The following is a 22,080-nucleotide window of genomic DNA, read 5'->3' on the forward strand; positions in this document are numbered from 1 at the left end:
TTCTGCAGCAAGTCCAGCTCGCTGAAAAAGGTACATCCTGCATAACTGACTTCACACATTAACACAAACCAGGGAGGGCAAAGGGGAAGTTTGCGGTTTCAAAAAGAAACTGAAAATTTACAAAGCAGCTGCCAATTAGCCAGACCTTAATTTTGCAAATTTATTTAGGAAAAAAAATTTAACATGAGCAAATGAGAATACTTCAGTGTTACAACAGAGTATATAAATGTCTAGCAATAGTCAAATAATTTGATCTTTAAATACAAAATAACCACATGAACACCTAATATACAGGTTTCATCTGAATACATATTTATTAGATAAATATTAGGTTGTCACATCATCTAACTACATACAGTTTTGCAAGACTAAAAATCACAATTATTTTTTCTGACCAGTTTAAAGTATGAAATGATTGCATTGTACTGTACATACAATGTACAAACAAAGACAATGGCCATTTTTGCATGTTACCTCAGATTGTACTTTTTTTTTTTTTTAATTCTCCCTCTGATCGTGATATCAAAAATTGTACAAAGTATGAATTTGGTTACAATTTTTTTTAATCCCCGTATTTTTCTTCATTATTTCTGTAGCACCCTAAAAATACACAGGTGATAGACTAGTACACGTAAGCTAAATATTACATGTAGATAAAACAAAACAAAACAAAGGATCAGAGTATATTACAGAAGTGAAAGTGAAACAAATGCTGAGACTCCACAAACGCTAACAAACAGGATTCATTTTCCACATAAGATGGAGCTTCAAGCTTTTTATTTTCCTGCGAAATAAAAACAATGCACATTCCAAGGAAAATGAATGCATTTCTGTTAACATGTCTCTATTTGTCATTTACATATGTACAGCTGTCCCTTGAGTCTCCGCTGCAGACACTGGTGTGTATCTGTCAGTCCTATTAGTAATGTCTTGGCAGCAGAACTGTAGATCTCTGTGGGTTCTTTCCCAGATGAACTTCCATAGGGAAACGATTAAAAAGTAAACAAACAAAAAAAGAAGAATAAAAATACTACTGGAATCTCATATAATAATTAAGCTTTAAAAGAAATGACTGTGATTACCCTATTTGCTAGGTTTTTTTCTCTAAACTTTAACATGGCAGTGAACAGATAAAAAAATAACTAAATTTTCATTTAGAAGCTTTTTCATACTGACTATACAGTACCTGATTTTAGCTGACAGACAAGTTTTAAAACTGTCTCAAATGTCCAACATTTGGGTGACGGGTAAAAATTGTATTTTCTCTCTTAAGTTCTGCTTAGAAACCAAACGTTTCTGTAAGTTAAAAGTGTCAACTGTCCGCTTTAATTATCTATTACTGTACAAAGCAGATGCCAACGCTGCTCCAAACATATTGCTAATATCTATGGGGTTTTTTTTCCCTTTACGCTTTCCAACAGGTACTTTTAAATGATACATTTTAAATACTACCAGTTAGCAAAAGATCAATCCTTAACATACCTGGTTTAAAATACTAATGTTGTGTTTAAGAGAAAATTCATTTCAGGTGACTAACTTAGCTGCTCAGGAATCAGTGGAGAATGGAACATTAAATAGAATCAATTAAAAAAATCTGAGCAACCAGTTCCAACTAACAGTGAGAAATCTTCTTTATTCCCAAACCTATGGCTTAAGAAACTTACCCCCCAAACAAAAAACCCCAAACTCTAAGGGCACAAAGTCAGTTTATCATCAGCCACCCCTGCAAATGACCTCAATACCTATATAAAAAATGCAGGAAAAAACAGGGGGAAACTACTACAGTAAAATGGCTACAAAACACATCTGTATCCGCAACTGAAGAACGATCTTTCCTAGGAATTGTGTGATAGCAGGACCACACCACAACCATGTTACCATGTATTACACCAAGGTATCTTTAATATTCTGCAGAGATCCTCTACAGGTTGTCAAGCCTACATAAGAAAAAAGACACTTCTAAGCAGAATAAAATATACTATACTGTTTCCCTCCCCCACCCACCAACATCCCAAAGTGTTACTGTGCCCCAGTTTCAGAGACCAAAGAACCAGTACAGTGACATAAATATGGTACCTTACAGATGTGCTGCTTGCCTTAGTGCATCTTTACCTGGTCAGACAGCTGGTCCAAGACGTTTTGCTCACTTGGGCAAACAAACAAAACCTCTGCCATTACCAGCTCATGATCACCCACAGCCAATGAACATCGGTCAGTTAGTTGGGCTTTCTTTTTCCCAAGGCAATCACTTATTATTATGTTTCCACGACAGAGCTGGGCCCTGACTATCCAGGTACTGCCTGATTTATCAATTTGTTCACACATAAATGGATATGAAATTTGGGCTAACTTATAAAAAGAAAATGGGGGGGGGCAAAAAAACCCAAACAAAAACCCAACTCCCTTATTCTGTTAAAGAACCCTCAATTTTCTGTTTTAAAAAAGGACCCATATTTTTTCTTCAGACAAGGTATTTAAAAACACCAGCAAAAGTATAACCAGATCATGAAAATGTTGAATATTATCAAAGACGATACTAAAATATTCACAAAGATATTTACAATAGCAATTCTTAAAATAATTGATTTTGCATAATGAACAGCGCTTTTCTTAAAAAAACTTGAAAGAGGAAAAATATAAGTGTGGGACCATCTCTACATAATACGTTTGACAGATTCAATACTCCTACTGGAAAATAAAAGAACTAAACCGCCATTTCCTTTAATATCTACAGCAAGGTGCTGCTGACTAGCATATATATATCACGACGCATGTACAGCAGTAGTGGGAAACGTTAACAAAAAGAGCAAAATAAAACAAAAACCACAAAGAATTTACAAATGTGACTTTGGTGAGGAAAGCAAATCCAGAGTCGTAAGCACAGAGCATGCCATTTACAGCGTTGCAAACTAAACACAGAGGGCTAGGAAGCTATCTAGTCAAACTGACAGGAACAAACAAAATTTTGCCTGGCACTTCAGTTTAAAACGTATTGTGGCGAGCAAACGAAAGGTGTTTGATTGGATTTGGGAAGAGAAAAAGGAGCAGGGTCAAATTTGCTTTAGTAACAAAAAGAAACAAAACCAATAACTGTACAGTGGGCAAAAGCTGAAATGTTGCACCACGAGGGCAAAGTTGGCACACATGCACTTCTTACACAGCTACTGTACATCATTTATAAGAGAGAGAAAGAGAGAGAGAGACAAAGAGCACAGAAATGGGCACAGAAGCAATATGAAGCTCATGCAGGAGCAGCAACCACACGAGAAGCACAGATCACAGGGGCAAGACAGTGATTGTGGCAGCAGGGTCTCTTGAGGGCAGTAGCAACCTACTGAACAGTTACTTATTCTCCCCACTCCCGGTCCTTCAGGAGAAAGAGCTCATTCCAGCAGCCAAAGTTTAAAAAAAGAAACTGAAGGAGGAGAAAAGGAAAAGGCCGAAGTATCTGTAACAGTCACGAAAACAGAACACAAAGTAAAACAAAAATGAAGCTGCAAAATGTCTGTCCAATGTCAATGCCCCTTCTCAAGCTGATTATTAAAAATAATTATGCAGATAGGTGATATTACTCTCCCTCCATCCTGCAATGATTTCCTCGCTGCCTTCAACCCAGCTTGTCTTACTATGCATTGTGCAGTACAGACAGTGACACGAACTCTTGGGGCACTGAAGGCTGTAGGTAATAATCAGGAACAGTTTGGTTTGCATCCCCCCTCCCTCTCTTTTCCATTACAGATGGTATACATGGCAAAAAGATCTGTTACAGCAATCTCTACAGCTGGATGTTAATGCAGCCAGAAACGGTACTGATTTGAAACCAAAACCACAAAAAAATCCCTACACATTGCAAACTTTTTTTTTAATTTTTCCTGGGTGTTTCCAATATGTGTGCTTGGCCAGAGGAATCCTCTGCAAAGAGGTGGTTAAGATCCCTGCGCTTGCAGAAATACCGACACCCACAGCTGCAGCCTGGAGATTCTCAGGACTCTGCTACTGAAGTTGCATTAACTAAACTGTTGGCTCCCTCTAACAGGCCTGTATATCTTCCCTATCTTTGCCACTTGACTGTAGGATTTGTGCTTTTTTGAGCTTTACGTGTGTTTTTTTTTCTTTTTGTGTGTGGCCAGGACAATCACTCCAATGCAAACCTGTGGCTGGAGGGGGGCAGAGGAGAGGTGGGGTAGAAGGAGATACAGTTTCAAAAAAATGGAAGAACAAAGCATTGTAAGGACACTCTGAGACTGGTCAATTAAAGACAGTTCCATTTTGTTGCCTTTTCTTCCCTTGCCAAGATTCGGTTTTGCCAAGATACTTCACACTATGTTTATCACATAACTCTCTCTCTCAAGGATGAACACCAAATGGGGTTTCCAATAGCTGCACAACTGTCTATGCTTCTTTGTCACATGTAGCATGGCAGACTCGGAGATTACTGCATTTATTTAATTTTTGTATTATTTTCTCCCGTCACTTTCGCAGTCTTTGAAGCTAACAAAAGCAGTTCTGAGATGAAGAAAGCAGGGAGTGCACCATTGGATCAAGTTGTGAGTTTTTTTTTTTCTTCTCTTGTGGAAAAGGAGTGTTAAGATTCCTTGCTGTGCAGCCACACACGTGTGAACAAGTGAAAGGGATGGGAGAAAACATATGGTTTCAGTTGTTCTCAAAGAGAGACAGAAGGTCATCATTGCTATTGCTTGGCAAATCAGGAGGATCCAGGTATGAAAGCAGCTCATCTGGATTTGTGAGTTCTGGAAGCAGCTATAAAATACAAAGATAAAAGGAAAATTACAGATAACAGAAATAAAACTGAGAGAAAAAAAGGGATTAAACACCACATATTCCTGGAAACTGGTTTTCATAACAATATATCATAAAAAATAAATCAGAAGGCAGCATCACAAACCTAACACCCTAAGATGATAGTGTATCCACTTGTTTGTGACAGTCTGTATGACTCAGTTTTCATCTGTGCATTACATTATCAGCTCAGTTAGGGTTTCTCAATCAACCTCCCCATCACAAAGTTCATCATTAAACAAAGCATATTTCCTGGCTAACAATGCTGACAAAAACTTCTGGATAGATGCTCACTATGTATGTTTTATATAAAACAATATTGAAACAGGCAGTCTAAGTAATACATATTTGAACTTTAAGGCAGATCAGCAAAGACTGGTCTTTGCAAAGACTTGCACACATCAGAGTGATGACCACCCAAAGCCTGCATCCCTACAGAAGGAGGCAGCCCTGTCTTTTCCTCACCTCAGCCACCCTGCAACTCCTCAGTGGACTGACGTAAGCTCTGGGGCAGAGCTGCAGAAAGGAACTCACCCAGGGTTAAAACTAGTCCAGGAAAAAAAACCCCAACCAACCAACAAACCGAGGAGAGTGGTAAAAAAACAGTTGAGGAGGAGTATGGGGAGAGGAATGGCAAGGCAGCTGGGTGAGTCCTTTTCCTTTATGGCAGGGAGTTTACAGTGGTTGAAGTGCTTACCTGACTACAGCATTACATGCAATTCCAGACATTTTAAAGGGTCACAGGCATAACACTCCATCCAACAGAAGATGCACTAATGTACACAATGCTTTAAAGGATCAAAAGGTATAGTTGTGGGGCTTCAATTTTTATTTTTATTAACACTGTATTTCAAGTAGAAAATTTTGTTTCTCCAACTATCACGCAGATTCTTTTTGATCTGACAGATGACAAGCACATCATAACTCCTGGTTGTGCATCAATGTTTTCTGCTTTATAATGCATCTCACCATTTCCTAGTCAGGAGTAAAAGTGTCATATATAAAAAATGGCAGGGAAGAGTTTGCAATAAACCCCCTTTATATGCTGTTGCGTGTTGAAGGCAAAAGAATATGGACTGCTTTAACAAACTTAGTAATAAGTACGAAAAATTAATTTTAAATTGTTCTATGTTTTCAAATACTATAAAACCAAAAGCTTGACTGCTTCACATTTAGCATATAAATATTGTATTTATATGTTTCTATTACTCTTGTGCATACTCTTGTGCAAATGCAACTTCATCTTCTAACATTATATGGATGAACATATTTTTCAATTAGCTAAACATGAAATGTAGAAAAAAGTTTACTGTTTTTTAAGTATTTTGAAAAAAATGCAATGTCAAATTTACATAATAGAGTCTCCCAGAAGGAATGTGTTTCTTAAAACACTGCCTCCTTTTATTCATGGTAAAAATGCTACTGTCATTATACTAGACTAAAGATGTAAGGTTTTCAAATGTACTTCACCTCCTATCATAATTTTTTATGAATACCTTGTAGAGAAGTCCAAAAGAAAACTGCAGCCTCACCAAGTGTGGAGAAAGTAAAAAATTATTGAATTTGTCCTACAATTTTACAACTCAATTCTTAAAAATTTAATGTCTCTGAGACTCATTCCTGTATACAAGGGGTTTTTTTTAAATATTTTTTTTTTAAGAAAGGTGATGATACGCTCAGAATCTGCAAAGATGAAGTCTTTTAAGTTTTGAGGGTGACCTCAGCTTTCCTCAGTCAGAGGGCCAGGTGGCACAACCTGCCTCCTGCCCAGCTGGTGTGAGAAAGAGAGACCTCAGGAAGGACTTGCTGGATGCTGAGGGTGCTGTGCTGCAGCAGGGATGAGAGACAGAGAGGCACCAGAGGCTGTGAGGGGACAGTGGGGGCAGAAGCTACAGGAATCTGTTAGACTTAGGGGCAGAATTTGGAGAGGTGTACCCAGTGCTCCTGAAGTGCAAATTCAAGAGGTCTAACCGGTGATTTGAGTCTGAAGACTGCTGTCTGAAGTACAAGTGCAGACCTCGTGTATCTGTATCTACAGGAGGTAGACAGGTTAAATCTTAGACTGCATCACATTGAATTCCTACAAAATTAACACGACTGTGTCAGTAGGGAGTGGACCAAGTTGTCCATAGTACAGTCCCCTGTTTGCTTTGCTGCATGGGACTTTATTCAGCCTGGTTCCAAACACAGCTGCAGGAAGTTAAACCATTCAAATAATCCATCTGATCATGACTGAGCTCACAGGAATTTCCAGTAACTATAGTCCCCACACTGTACAGCACTTGCCTCCCTTAAGAAATCAGCAATCCTCCATCAGTGATAACCACAGTACTGTCATAACTGTACAGGTTTTTGTGCTTTGCTTTTCAGTGAGGAATGGGTGCCTGACCCATAACAGCATACTTTATGTTTCTTAAATATTTGAAGGAAAGAAAGACAAGTTTTATTTCACCTATTAGTATTGCTCATACGGGGTTCTTAAGGGTTCAGGACTCTTAAATGCCACATGAATTATTGTTCCCAAAAGATGTGCACGTGACCATTTTGTGTGAAACAGCAGAAGTTACTTTACTGATCACTGTTCCTGTAGCATCCTGGAGCTTCTATCTGTCCCCTAACTCCTTCCCTCCTCTCTGTGAGGTTACTTCCCAGCCCAGTGCTCCTATGTGACTCAGAAGATGTAAGCATACAGCAACAGCAAATACAGATACAAATCAGAGCACAGAAGCAAACATTTCTCTAAGAAAATTCACTGTGCAGTAGCAGACTTCAGAACAGACAGAAGATACACAAACAGGAATGCATGACTCAAACAAAAATCCAATCCTAGACGCTAAGGAATTTATATTCTGGGAGGAAGATGGTTAACCAGAGAGATACCTCAGATAATTAATTTCCAACTCCACTGAACAGATGTTAAGAGACGGAAGACTACCTTTGGCCTTAAAACTAGACTTATCTTTATTTAGTTGTGAGCTGCCTCCCATAGCAACTGAGGAGGGAGAAGACGCCCTTATTTACTTTCTTGTGTGGCCTATTGGGAGGAAGAACTTGTGCTGCTGAGCCACCTGCAGGGGCCGGTATGGATGGCACAGACTGTTTTTGGCTGCAGGGAGCAGGGACAGTACCACAGGGTGAGCCAACAGAGATCCCCCTCCCGCTGGCCAGGGCACGCCACAGGGCTCGGCACACAGCTCGCCTGGCACAGCAACGCCACAGTCAGAGCCACACACAGCTGTGTCCTTCCTCTTAGTCAGGCACCGCGATGGCTTCAGGGTCTAGATGAGCACAGCCCAACCAGTGACGAGGGGGAAAGGACGACGTGGCTCACAGCCCGGTGCCTGAGCTGCTGCCTGAAGAGATGCCTGCCTTGGTGCTAGGAAGAGGCTCATGGCTCGCGCACCACGCAGCTGCTCCAACCAGAACCGTTCTCCCAGCAAGCCAGGAGCGCCCTGTCACCTTGGCTGCAGCACCTGTGCCCATGTACCAAAGCATGAGAGGATGGCATGTGCTGTGGAAGCGGCTCCCCATCCCCACGCCCACCCCGCCCTCCCGCCGCGATGCGAAGCACACGCTATGGCAGGCAGATGAGAGTATGACACAGACTTACATCCAGCGAGGGCTCCGGCATGTCGGGTGCTCCCTGTCCACCAGCCTGACCCTCTAAGGCTGAGGAGGGATTAAAGGTCAGGTCACTGTGTGGATGGTTGCTAGAAGCGGCCGGGGGTGGCTGCCGGGACTGCTGGGTAGGAGGCCCGCTGTGATGTAATGGCTGCCCTGACTGGCTGCTGGGGTGAGGGACGTGCAAACCTTGCTGCATGGAAGTATGGGACTGATCAGTGCTGCCGGGATGAGGGATCTGCGGAGGAGGAAAAAAGCAGGAAAAGAAAGTGAGGCCACAAGGTACAGTGCTCGCGTGCCTGACTCTGTAACTGCATGTTATAAAAAGAAATGAATTAAAAAACAACACACACAACAAAAAAACCCCAACAAAACCGACAAACCAAAAAAACCTAAAAAGAAATGAAAAAGCGCAATTGGAAAACTCCATATCCCAATGCTAGAGGAAGTGTTTCAGCTTTTATGAGGTTGTCTGCAAGGGGGAAAAAACACACTGGATTTGTGCTGTTGGTTTGCTTCCTTGTAATGTGGAAAACTGTGCTTGAAGATGCAAAACAATGAACCCCAAAGAGAAGGGAAGGGGGCTTATGGGTGCTGTTCAGCATTAGCAAGGCAGATGCTTTTGCCCTAAAATATTCTGTGAATGAATGGGGAATTTGTTGAATAATGATCCCTATGCCTGGAAACTCATTAACCAAGAAAATGCATAATTTCTGCTCAGCTCCCTTATTCTGTAGCTTCCTGACACCGCAACCTATTCCTGTTTCAGCTCACTACAAACATCTTGCAAACACCGGCCCTTCCCCACTCCTCCCCTCCTTTTCTTTTCAGAATGCAACACCCCTTTTAAGGGCTGAAGGTTTTCCTCGCTGATATTCATGGGTTCTGATGGCTGACAAAACTGAGTGGGCTCAGGTAGCGCACCCCCCACCATCAGCCAAGCTGCTGTAGGTGGCTGCTCACCTGCTGACTGCCAAGTACACTGCCTTGGCTTACACCGATCTAATGATCACACTGCTCTTCTGTATTCATGCCATGGATGAGTCCTCCAGCAAAAGCTTAGCATTCTTTTTTGTTTCCTGTGGGGAATAAACTACCAAACCACATGCATCTTCCAAACCCCGTTATTGAAGAATGGGGGGCAAAGTCTTTCTCACATGACAGAGAAGCAATAAAAATGCACAAGCCCAATTTTTCCTTCTGCTGCATGTCATATTTAATGCTAGTGGATTCTCTGGGGCTTGACCTTGGCGCCATGAGAAAGAAGTGTCTGAACACTTTGGAATCAGATATCTCATGTTAATTGGGTGTATGGAGAAACAAAAAATGTAGACATTTTTTGAGGAATGCTACATATTGCCACAAAGTGGAGCTGAAATAAAAGAACAAATACATACAACAACAGCATGAAAATCATCCAGCCAAGCCAACAGAAACCAGCAAAATGCTATGTCAGTATTCATCCTCTCATATCACAGTAAACTGCAAGGTTATCTTAACCTCAGTCTTCAGTTTTGGAAAGCAAAAGGGAGGTTATTACAAAACTTAATTAAAATGTTCCCACAAAAAAAAAATAGAGAAATAAGCATTTAAAAAAAGACATTTCACCACTCTTAAAAAAACTGAATTGTGAATACTGATCCTTTGGGATAGTCAGTACTCGGCAAAACAGGGGTCCTTTTCAATACTTTGGTATTACAAAGGTTTGTGGAAAGAGCAGGATTCTATCGGTAACACAGCATTTGGGTCTTAAGTACTGATACACATCTCTCCATTAGAGTCACAGTTTGACTACTTGAAAAATATTCTACGACATCATTGTTACCTTAGGGGTAAATTTGTACGAAATCTGCCCACAGACTATACCTTAATTTAAATGAATTTGCAGCCTAAAAACTATACAAAAGTCCAAGTGTAAGCAGATGTCTCTCCAGATAGTACTGTTTCCTTCCTCACTCACTGAGGATACGTGCAACAGAAAGTGTGGAAATTAAGAAAGTTTATAATAACAAAAAGTAAAAAACAATTTAAGACAGTCTCTTAAATCCCTGAATGCACAAAGGAAGAGTCATATTGGCACGTTTATGTCAATAATTATTTAAACCAGGAGGCATTAATATGTTCTCAGACAAATTTCAAAACAAATAAGGAGGTTAGAAATTCTAGTTTATACAGGAAATGATTTTATATATATATGTATACACACACACAAATATTTAGTCGATAAGGCAGTCACTTGGGCCCTTGGATAACTGTTGTTATTAGGGCCACTATAATCTTTAAAGAGCCACTGTAGGTTCAGAATCCATCTGACTTTGGCCACCAACTACACCAGCCTACCTGGAAAAAGCAAAATGCTCAGGACCACAACATCTTTGCATTTGCATTCAGTAACTAATGATAAACTTGCTGTGGTGCAAACACATTTTAATCAACATATTTTGTGCATGTTTAGCTTGCAGCTGCAACTCCCACAATTTTATTTTGAAAACACTAACCCGCACTATGAATGCAGAGTCTAACAAAGTTACCTTGGCTTACAAAGCAAGGTTAACTCCAGAGTTGTTTTTAGAGGCATAAACTATGGCACTCTTAAAACATTTACAATCTATAAAAGAAAAGCTTATAGCAGACAACTACATCTTCAGCTTAACAGTACAGATCAACACAACTCTACAGCCCAACAGTGACCTCTAGGAGTGCTGAGATGTACAGCTCAGAGCAACAGGGCCTGCCAGCTGCACAACAATATTCTTTCTGTGTCTGGAGAAAATTGATAGTGGGGGAAAAAAATGACCAGGTTTAGTCGATGGTTTATATCTCTCTCCATTGCCAGGGTCATAGCTTTATCAACTCTTTTGCTGTGCTAGCCAGGAAAACCACTAAAAGATACCATCCTGCCTGCCCTGATGTTCTTGGGCACTTTTTCCATGCATGGCTTTGTCACCGTATGCAAGGTGCATCCTTAGAGACATGCACTGAATTTCCCCACCCTGCTCCTGATTTAGTTTTCAATCACATCAGTATGTGGGTCCAGATCACTCCATGGCTGCAGTAACACTCATGCTGGTGTGAGAGGGAGGAAAAGTGAAAATAGAAACAAGAGCGATGACTTTTTACAGTGGCACCAGCTCACATCACCTCACTGTGTAAATGAAACTATGGTGTGATCATCCATTGCTCAGTCATGTACCTTACACTGTCTGCAATGAGCACTAAACTAGAGCTAACTCTGAATTCTCCTTTGTCTAAAACTTGTTTACAATTTCTAAAAACAAACACTGTGCTATTGTGGCAGCTACTCTGTAGCAATCTTGCACTGTTGCAAGGTAGCATCTGTTCTATAGCTCTCACAATACTCTATTATGCTGCTATTCCTTCTGTTCAGGTCTTGCTTTGTTCCTTCTTCCACAGGAGTGGAACAGCAGTGTTGGGAGAAGGAAGTTCTGACTGATTCAGCCATGGTTACCCAGCTCTACCTACACTGAGCAAACATCTGCATTTCCTGGAGTGACCTATGGACTATGGAGGGATCGACTTTCTCTGCCTACCATTATGTAGGGACCACCACATAAATCTTCATAATAGGAAAATTAGGAACTTTCTCAGCAGCATTCAGCTCCAGCAAGAGAGACGTCAGGTCTAAAGGGACCAAACATCTGATCCTGACTCACCTTGTAAACATGTAATGGCCAAAGTGAATAGTATGTGCAAACTACTAAAACCTACTAAATGTGCAAAAATGAAAGACAGAAGGCCAGTCAACAGCACAGGTAACACCTTAAAACCCTGGTTCAATCATACAGTGTGTTCATAGTTATATCTGTATGAAGATGTCTGTCCAAAGACATTTAGGAATGCGTTAATGGCGTGCATTTCTCTAAAAGCAGTGATCTTAAAGACGCCTTTCCTGACTGTCTACTACAGACAAACAGTTCATTTTTGTGACAGAAGAACAAAAGCAAGAGAGTAAGAGAGAAAGAGGAAAGCAGAGATTTCATATACCAAAAAGGCTGTGTGGGAGCACTAAGAGGCCTCAAGCATGGACTGAAGACTGCACAGCCACAGTGACAAGGTCAATCTAATTCTCCTGTGCTAAAAGGTTTGAAACCTGATCCTCATTACAGAAAATCAGCCACTTCCATCATCTAGATGGAATTTGCTTTAGCACTACTTCCTGTTCCCAGATGGTATAGCTTGAGTATCACGACAGATGAGGGAGAAGTGAGGCAAAGGTTTTCTTTAATTGTCACCTATCGTAACCAAGCATCAGATTTGCTGCAGATTGGCCCACAGAACCATAAGTCTATTAACATTTACCCAAATACACTCCCACAGCTCTGGAATATGCATAGCCTTGAGAAACTTCCACCTCTGCTATCAATTGTAAGCAGTCCTATTTTCAGAAAGCCACAAGTTCTTCACTTTCACATTCAACCACTTCAGGTAGGTGCAACTACTACAGCAAAGGTATAGCAGTTAACTGATGAAGTCAAGAGATATAGGTGTTAGGTGATGGGAAGCAAAGAATAATTCCCCGTGGTTTTGATTCAAAGCAAAGCAGCTGTGAGTGGCTCAGGTTGGTAGTATTTCCTCTCACTACTATATTCTAATACTGGATGTCGGTTCTGATGTAGAGAATTCAGACCAGATAAGCTGTGTATGTGGAATTTGCCAATGTGAAATTAAGTTGACAGCATGTTTGTTCTCCTTTATTATCCTGTGAAGTGGTAAAGTCATTACAGTTTCCGGACTCTTCCTTTGCAGATAGTCTTGATACTTGGGCTCTCTCCAAATTATACTAAGAACTCTCTTCTCCACTCTCTTTTATTTCTCACCATCCTCCTTGGAAAACCCACTGCCAGCTAGAGGAGACATTGACTGAGTAGGCTTTTGCTGAGCATCTGCTACCACATTTCCTCATTACATTCTGAAATTGTACTTTCCAGGATTCACTAAAGACACAGCACAGATGACTTGTCAAGTTAAACATCCTTCCTGTGCAGTAACAGCACACTTTAAAGCCCCTGCCCTGTAACTTAAATGAACATAAAAGGATGTATACACACCCCACACACAGAGTTAAAATAGATGACTAGCTATGCCTAAGAGCTAAATGCTGCTGGTAGCTTTTCTAACACCTAGCTACTGCAGTACTGCATTTTCTGGAGATATATAAAGTTCTGTACAGAAAACTCAGTGCTCTGAGCAAGCTGCTTTTCCAAGGCACAGTTCTGCCTCACCATCTGAGACCCGAGGAATCTCTATTTTTTAGTCTCTTATATTGATACTCTCAGACCAGAGGCAGCATCTCTCCCTGAAATCTACAGGCTTGTCCTCTTCCCAACAACGTAAAGGTGCCTTTCATGCTACTTGAGGGGTAGAATTCCCTCTCAAAATGCTTTCATGCAAATTTTGCCCTCACGATAAAAGCCAGGGAAGGTATTGTCCCTGCTTTGAAGTCAGCCAATGTCTTGTTTTAACAAGGTGTCTCCTGGAGATGGATATTCACAGACCTGCTGGCCTAGGGAATGAAGTACAGGTTTTTTCATGTGTCAGCACACAGCACAATGATTAATACAAACACACCAAGGCAGGTTCTTTCTTCCAGATAAACACGCTTCATTGACAATTCAAAAAGTGCAGAAATGCTTCTCCAAATACTCAGAACAGCCAGAAACTAAAAAACAGCATTTCCGGCATTTCTCAGGACTATTCTCCTTCACAAACTTCCAAAGTGAGGAATCCACAAAAGTAAAAGCAGTTCATAAGGGAAGTCCGTTAGCTGGATGAGAGCTCCTTATCCCCACAAAGGCAAATCTACGTGCACAGCACCATTACTTACAGATTCCTGCATGGGGTGACTGAGAGGCTTGTCGAGAGCTGCCATGCTGCTTGGCATGTCGGGGGGATGCGACAGCTGTGGCCCATGCATGAAGTCATTCATAGATGTGCCACCAGGATTCCCATGTGGGAAGTCAAAATTGCCATGACCTTGGTAACTGTTGCCTGAAAGAGAAACAGATGTGATTTGTTTCCCAACATTGATCACTCGGAGTATCCTCTAAAAGCTGTGTGGTGCGATGCTCTCGCTGCACAGCACAGGGCAACCACGATGCTGAACGTGACTACGCCGTGCTCCCCACTGCCAAGAGAGCTGGGGGAACAGGGAGGAGAAAGGACACTCAGCTTTCAAATACTGGCTCCTGCAATAACTCATGTATGTGTTGTAACTAACTGAAAACTGCTGACATTTTGAAAAACTACTGTCAAGTCACCACGTAAACTTAACCATGCCGAGAAGTAAAACAGGATATTAAATTCTATGGGATATTTGCATTTGGAAACACCTCAGTGTAACTGAGACTGACTGCCCAAGTCCCAAATTAATTATAGGACACCTGTCTTATTTATGTCTCTGCTTCTACACACTCAGTAAGATTGTAGCATTGCTTCAGTTTCTGATGAAAATAATTGACAGAAGTGAATCTGGAAGATGCCACAGTGGCAGTTCATAGTACAGCATCTATTTTACCTCTTCTTCTGTGGGATAAACAGGCAACTTCCATTAAGATAGCACAGTACAGGCCTTCACATCTAATTGGAGTCTGTGATGTAATTCTCCTTGCTCCCACAACCCCAATAAAATTCACATGACTGTCTAAATTTACACACACATAGCCCCATCTACCATCCTGAAACAAGCCACACCACCTCAGCCCAATGATCTTCATTTAAATTCTAAAGCAAGCATGTATCCCAATACAGGCATTTTACTCTCCATATTTTTTCTGTCGAGATCCCTCTCTTAACACTTCCAACTCAGATACCAGTGGTTTATTTGCTACGGACTGCAAAAAACTGAAGTAAAACCACTTTGCTATTTCATAAAAGCAACTGAACTGGATGATACTGAGCTCTGAAACAACAGAATAGCTTTGGAGCTTGCACAGAGAGCCTGCAGTTTGTCAGTTGAAGTACAGCAGTTTTAAATATTCAACTCCAGAAGGGAGTTTGACAAACTGAAGTAGCTGCATCATTTGCTCTTCAGTACAGCTTCACAAGCAGAAGTTTAATCTTGGAGGAATAGAAGTCATTAGCCATGTAAGAGTACTCCTCAAAGATATCAGGACTTTGATCTATCATGTAAATACTGCAGAGCCTTACTAATTCTCATTTTGTTAATCTGCAAACTGGATGAGTCTCACAGAACATAGCTGGTCTTGCCTTGCATCAGGAATAATTAATTAGCAGACAGCTGGAATGTGGTCTTTTTATTACTGAGTATTTGTTATATTTGCAAATTAAGCTTCAGTATGGTTCCTATCAAACTGAAATAAACAAATATAAACCACAGTACTACTACTACTACTACTACATTGCTTTAAAGAACAGTTATCTATTTGCAATCACTAAAGTGCACATATTGGTGGAGAATGAAGATATAAGGCAGCATGCCCTTCTCTGTGACAAGAGTTGTGCCACATGCTGAGGGAGAGATCTCTAAGACATTTAGGATAACCTGGTGTGCTGCACTGATATGCCTGTTGCAGGGGAAATAGGAGAGCGTGGGTTTCACCTGCCATTGATGACTCAGGGCTCTGAGAAGCAATGACTGCCTCTGCTACAGGATCCACAGGGGAAGGCAGCAAAATAACAGCCTAGGCAGCAATCATTACACAAACCCTAAACCCCACACTGTACGTGACTACCCTGTCCGCTCCTGATTATGAGCCAGAAACTCAGTGAAGAAGAGATGGCTCTGTTCTCATGCTCTGACTGCACTTCACTCCTACCAAACAAGTGAAAAAATTGTGATTCAGTGCTCTTGGCTTTGTTATAGTAATCATTCATCTGTTTGAAAACCTTAGAAGTTTTATCATCTGTCATCAGTTTTGAGTCATTGGAGCAAATTAACGGTATTTTTCATGTAATCCATATTTTTCTTCAACGCCTGCAAAAAGCACATGTATCACCTTGTAATCAATTTGGGGATTCTGATGGTGTGAACAGTTGGTCTTTTCCCAGAGCTGAACTGAGTCATATCATATTACTTGCAAAAGAAACAGTCTCTGGTTTCATATTTTCAGAATTGTCACTATAATTGAGTTATTCACAACATACCAGTAATTTGAAAACCTATCTCCACTGCCTGTGTTCAGTTCCCTGTTTCTCAATCTGGCAGCACATGGGTAGAGAAACTAAAAAGTAATTTTCTAATGCAAAGGTGTTTGCAAAGCAACTAAAAGGTCTTTGAAAGTCATCCATTTTCTGTGTGGCCTACTGGATGTCACCCACATGGTCATAAGTTAACCTCAGTGGCCCAAGTAGCTGGGTTAATGGGTCAGGTCTCTACTTTCTAACTTATGTAGTACTAGGAGTCTTCACTTCAGGGTGGAACAGAAGGAAAAAGCATAGAAAAAATGTGGAAATATGTATATTGTGGCAGGCCATGAATATATAAGGTAACATACAATGTCTGTTGATTCAGGGAGGGCTGCATGGCTATAAATATGACAAGCACCTAATACTTAAAATACAAAATAACTAAATACTAAAATATATTACTAAAATACATTACTAAAACATACTACTTTACTAAAATATATTTTTCTTTAAACAGATGAATTTTAACTGAAAAGACTAATGCAGAATTCCAGAAACGCAGCCATATGTTTTTCCTTATGCATCTCTGAGAAGATGCACTGACATACCTGAATCACAAGGCTGACTGAGTCACTGATTTCTAGAGTGACCACCTGGGTGCATAAATCTGTAAAACTAACCTTGGTTACCATATTCAGTGGAGTTGTTGCCTCCTGGAGGAGGGGGTAGGGATGGGTAAGGTGATGGGCCAGGACCCAAAGCTGCAATCATCTCCATTACATTTGGCATGATCATCTGGCTTGGACTCATGGTCTTAAATCTTTTTGAGGGAATGCCATCTGGGTCATCTTTGATGTGAATATCTGACTTTATAGGGACCGGCCTCCAACTGCAAGTTGGATCAATGGTAACTTCTTCAAACTCGGAGCTGTAAAATAACGTGAAAAATTTAGCATATGAATTGCATTTTTTGAAATCAATTCTGCTGAAGTTTCCATAAGAAACTGCATGATCACCAATGTTCTGAAATGCTCTGGTAGAATACAACCTTAAGATCTTTTATTCCTCAAATGTGTGCCGAAAGCAAGTCATAAAAAAGGCAACTGTGAGAGCACATTTCTGTGTTTATCCATACAATGAAATCCAAACATATTGATGTGGTCTGCCACCTGTGAATCAGAGGGACTGCTTGTAAATATGAGAAAGCAGTAAATCTTCCATTCTTGCTCTTCCCTCTGCCTCATTGGTGAGGCTGCCATCAAGAGACAACCCAAACAAGACCTATGAAGTAGATGGAATCTGATTCACTGTATCACCAGCTCCACCAAAGAGCCACGCAATAGAACATTCAAGTTCAATCACCAAGATTTATTCTGGTGTGGTTGTCTCAGTACTCATTAACATATCTCCTAGTTGCCTAGTCTTGGATATCAGAAATGAGTAAGATCACTTACTTTTGTATAGCGTTCAGAATACCCCACATATACTGGTCAACCTCCAAGCCCTCCAGAAGAGCAGTTTTACTAAAAAGGAGAAAAAACCCCAAATCTCAGGTTAGAATATCGCTAGGGATGAAAGAAGGATAGATTAGTGATGAAATTAGCAGGCTGATTATGTAATATATCATCCAAGAATGATTTTGGGCAAACAATTTTAGTTCTGCACTTGCATTACCAGGATAATAGAATTTACATCAAACAAATGAGATAAGGAGACATCTACTTGTATGTGTTCACAAGCTGTTCACACTCTGTAAGTAATTTTTGTTAGTGAAATACATTGCAAAGTTAAAGTCTTTTCAAACATAGCAGATCTCTCCTGTGAACATCAGTTAGTACTATTTTTTAAATTACATCTTTCTCTTTTTTTTGAGCTACACAGTACTATGGCTTCAAAGTAACTACGTATTATAGCTATTTTACTTAAAATTGGCACAGATGGGGACAGAACAAAACAAAACCAGAAATGATTTATTTATGTAGGCACTTAGATCTGAATGCAGGTGTTCATGCTTAGAGAAACGGGACAAAAATTTAGCCTGGATGTATGAATACATGAATTAAGAAAGCAAGACATCCAATTCTTGTGATATTTTTAGCCAAACTTAAGACAGAAAAGGTTTGGGTAGTTCAGAGAAAGCACCTGTATGTTAGGATATGTATCAGTCATGGATAGCCATGGAAACAAGCTCATCTCCAGCCTGCCATGTCCACAGAACTGGAGACTTGTGGAGACCAAGTACAAGCTGTTACAGCTACAGCTGCTCGAGCTAAAGAGCCCTGGCTTCTCAGCTGAGGCTGGCACACACTCCTAACACTGAGGACTGGGCTCAGTAGGTCACAGACACTGAACTGGCCTCCAAACATTCCACAGTTTTTTGTGCCCAGTTAAACATAAGGACGGACAGTCTGTAACCACTTCAAAGCTTTTTGTTCCATTTCTTCTGCATATACCAGCTCTCTGGTCAAAACATAAGGCTGAAATTATGCCAAAGGTATGCATCCCTCTTTTCCTTTAAGCAACAATTCCAAACTTCTGTTCTTTGGAAATTTGTTACCTTTTTTTAAAATCAGCCTTATTCTGGAATAGCATCCTTCCTGCTTTCTGCTCTCACTTTAATTTGCACTTGATGTTGACTTTTACCTTGGAGGATCCAAATTAATTTCCTACCTAATTACTGGGAACTGTTGCAGTCTCCAAAATTCCCCTTCTCCTTGAACACTGCCGTTTACTGCATATCTATATGACTCAAAGCTCAGTACCTGAGACAGTTATTTGGCATCCTTACTGAATGTTTAGCTGGATGCTGAACACTATCTACATATTTAAGTTCAGTAATTTGGGGATTACAAATTAAAATTATACAAAAATAACTTTAAAATAGACTATCCCTTCTTTTGCCATGGCATGTTGTTGTCTAGTAGTTGCTTATATTTCATAATTTAGGAGAAGACAAACTTGTAGTTCATTTGTTTATGTAGGTATCTGCCTTACCAATGTAAATATTTGAGCCTCTTTTGAACTCTACACAACCCACTGACAGCCTGTAATGAGAGCCTGCAGGTTACATATTTTGTGAGAAAATACTTCATTATCTCTTTTTAAATTTCTAATAATCAAGGGTGGTGAAATATTGCAAAAATTCTCATTGGATTTCATGCTCTCAAGTAAATGTGGCATATACACCTTATTTCCTAGCACTTCCTTTTTCTCCCCTTCTTGACTTTTAAAATTATCTCAATTTGGTCAAATTGTGTACAACTGCATTTCATGAAGTATGGTTGCACTTACTTGCATACTGGACACCTCCAAGTTCCTCTTTCACAGTTCAGTTGCAAGTAAGATTCCAGATCAAAGCACTAAGTAGCAGAAAGTAACAAGGAGAAAAAGAAACAAAACAAAACAAAAGGAAACAAAGGGAGAATACTGTATTAAATGAATCAGTTAGACAAAAGCAAAACTGACATGAAAACTAAACCAGATAGCTTACTTTCTTCCTCTACACCAAACATATAAATATAGTTAATTATTTAGGCTGCCAAAGATAAATGCCATTTCATCAGGCACTCTCACATGATAACCAAGCTAAAGGTACTGTAATAACAACACATGGCTGAGGGAATACTGCCAGGCCACTGGCACCTACTCACTTGTACATGCTTGCAATCGTGACCCCTTGCTGGGAGCTGAATCCGCCGGAATGTGATCGGACACTTCAGAGACACTTTAATAGCAGTTTGCTCTACTCCATCTTCCCCATTTAGTGTTGCGTTGCCAGAGGAAGCTGCCACGCTACTGAAGTTCCTCTTTACTGTTTAGGAAGAAGGTATTTGTATGTGTGAGAAAGCACAAGCACACTGTAAATTCTAACATACAAATCCGAAAGACCAACATTTCAACATTTAAGGGACAATTTAATGAACAATTTATTGACAGAGCTGTCTTCTGTGTAATTTGAAACATTCTCTTGAACAGACACGTCATCACAGACATGCATATCAGCTAAAGCCTCAAACAAATAAAGTGCCATACAAGCACTAAAAGCAGCCCTAAAATAGATAAAGAATAAATCTGTCTTTTAGGTAGGTCAAAAACAAATATGGGGGAAAAGCAGAGATTCTCCTGGAATAGGGACTATGCTTGTGTTCTTGGAACTTTGCTACCCCCACCCAAATAGCCCTTAACATTTGAGGATACCAAGGATGTCATCTACCCACATCATGTTTTGGAAATTCTAGACAATTACAGCTTAAGGTTATCAATAAACAAGTAAATCTTGCGTAGACATAGCTTATCGCAACTGAACACAGACATTTTGCAAAGTCATCACCCACACAAAATGCAAACTCACTCTTGGTGATACAATGTTCTGCTGGGAGGAGGCGTTTCTTTAGAAGACCTTGAAGTACAGAGCGAACTGATGGCCGGTGTACCAACTGCAACACGAACAAGTGTGACTGCAAGAAAACACATTTTGTTAGGAAAAGAACCAAACACACATGTTAAATACACTCCTGAACAGAGCTGCACTCTTCCCTTGGACACTTGGCTTCCGTGAGAGCTCAAATATGAAAGCTGGTTCTGCTCTTCTGTGCACACACGCTTCCTTATGGATACTCTGCACACTGCGCAGGATGTTGCCCCATGCTTAGGGTATACAAGGGCTTTAAAAATGCAAAGATTTTCTGCATCTTCTCCCTCCTTAATATTCAGAATACATAGGGCTGACACACTAATCTCTGACATCAGGGTTTATTTTAAAACCCTGGATTGTTTGACACAGTCTAGCCTACCTGTCTGCCCTCAGACTACGCTGGAAGTTACGAAAACAATCTGCGACTGATGTGCCTGGAATCAACTGAACCTTCTTCCCCAACACAGAGCTCGTTGTGGATTCACAGGATGCTGCTCCTGCTCTCAGCCATCAAATAAATGATATTATGCAGGGAAACATCAGTGTGAAGTAAAGCAAAATGAGTGGATGGCTTATTGTCAACGTGCCTCACACAGTGACCTTGTGAGAGCTTGCAGCTTGCTTTATTGTCAGTGACATGAGGACAGTCAAAGGCTCAGACTGGATGTGCAGAACAGTCTACATTAAAAATACCATACTCATCCCCAAGGGTAACTAACCCATGGAAAAGGAGAAAGTGGAAAACTGAATGGTCTAGAGAGTGCATCATGGAATATGAGTTTTTAATCTAAAAAGGTATTTGAAAAATCATCACCAACACCAACAATTATGATGTTGATCTTTTCATGACAAACCAAACACAGTTTAATAACTTAAGTTAATGAAATTAGTACCATCAACAGTCTTCATCCCAGTAATCTACTTCTACACTAATACACTTTAGCCACCTTGTTACACAGCACACAATAAATGGTAGGAGATCAAACCCCCTTCCTCCCCAAAATCATGAACATTGTCAGAGACACTGGAAGGACACCACTACATTCTCCAATAATTAAGCAGCAAAAAATTTCATATTAGCACTCTGACTGTTTCAACATCATTAAATAAGGACCTTACCAGAAAAAGATATGGTAAAA

At 40.3% G+C, this 22,080-nt stretch overlaps 1 protein-coding gene across 8 annotated transcripts in view; it reads right to left on the bottom strand.

The window, feature by feature from the left end:
* Positions 1-289: 289 nt before the first annotated feature.
* ZMIZ1 (zinc finger MIZ-type containing 1) overlaps positions 290-22,080 on the bottom strand; it is a 350,003-nt gene continuing 328,212 nt past the window's right edge. For 7 of the 8 annotated variants that reach the window (XM_027649686.1, XM_027649679.1, XM_027649680.1 and 4 more), the window contains 8 exons: positions 20,879-20,984; positions 20,178-20,338; positions 19,819-19,886; positions 17,982-18,050; positions 17,208-17,455; positions 14,267-14,430; positions 8,411-8,659; positions 290-4,761 (listed from right to left, as the gene is read on the bottom strand). In XM_027649686.1, coding sequence (XP_027505487.1) covers positions 4,654-4,761; positions 8,411-8,659; positions 14,267-14,430; positions 17,208-17,455; positions 17,982-18,050; positions 19,819-19,886; positions 20,178-20,338; positions 20,879-20,984 — 1,173 coding nt within the window. In that variant the 3' untranslated portion in view covers positions 290-4,653. The remainder of the gene's footprint in view (positions 4,762-8,410; positions 8,660-14,266; positions 14,431-17,207; positions 17,456-17,981; positions 18,051-19,818; positions 19,887-20,177; positions 20,339-20,878; positions 20,985-22,080) is intronic. The other variant, XM_027649681.1, reaches the window with a different exon arrangement.

This window comes from Corapipo altera, unplaced genomic scaffold (assembly GCF_003945725.1).
Source record: "Corapipo altera isolate COAL_440 unplaced genomic scaffold, ASM394572v1 53, whole genome shotgun sequence".
NCBI lineage: Eukaryota > Metazoa > Chordata > Aves > Passeriformes > Pipridae > Corapipo > Corapipo altera.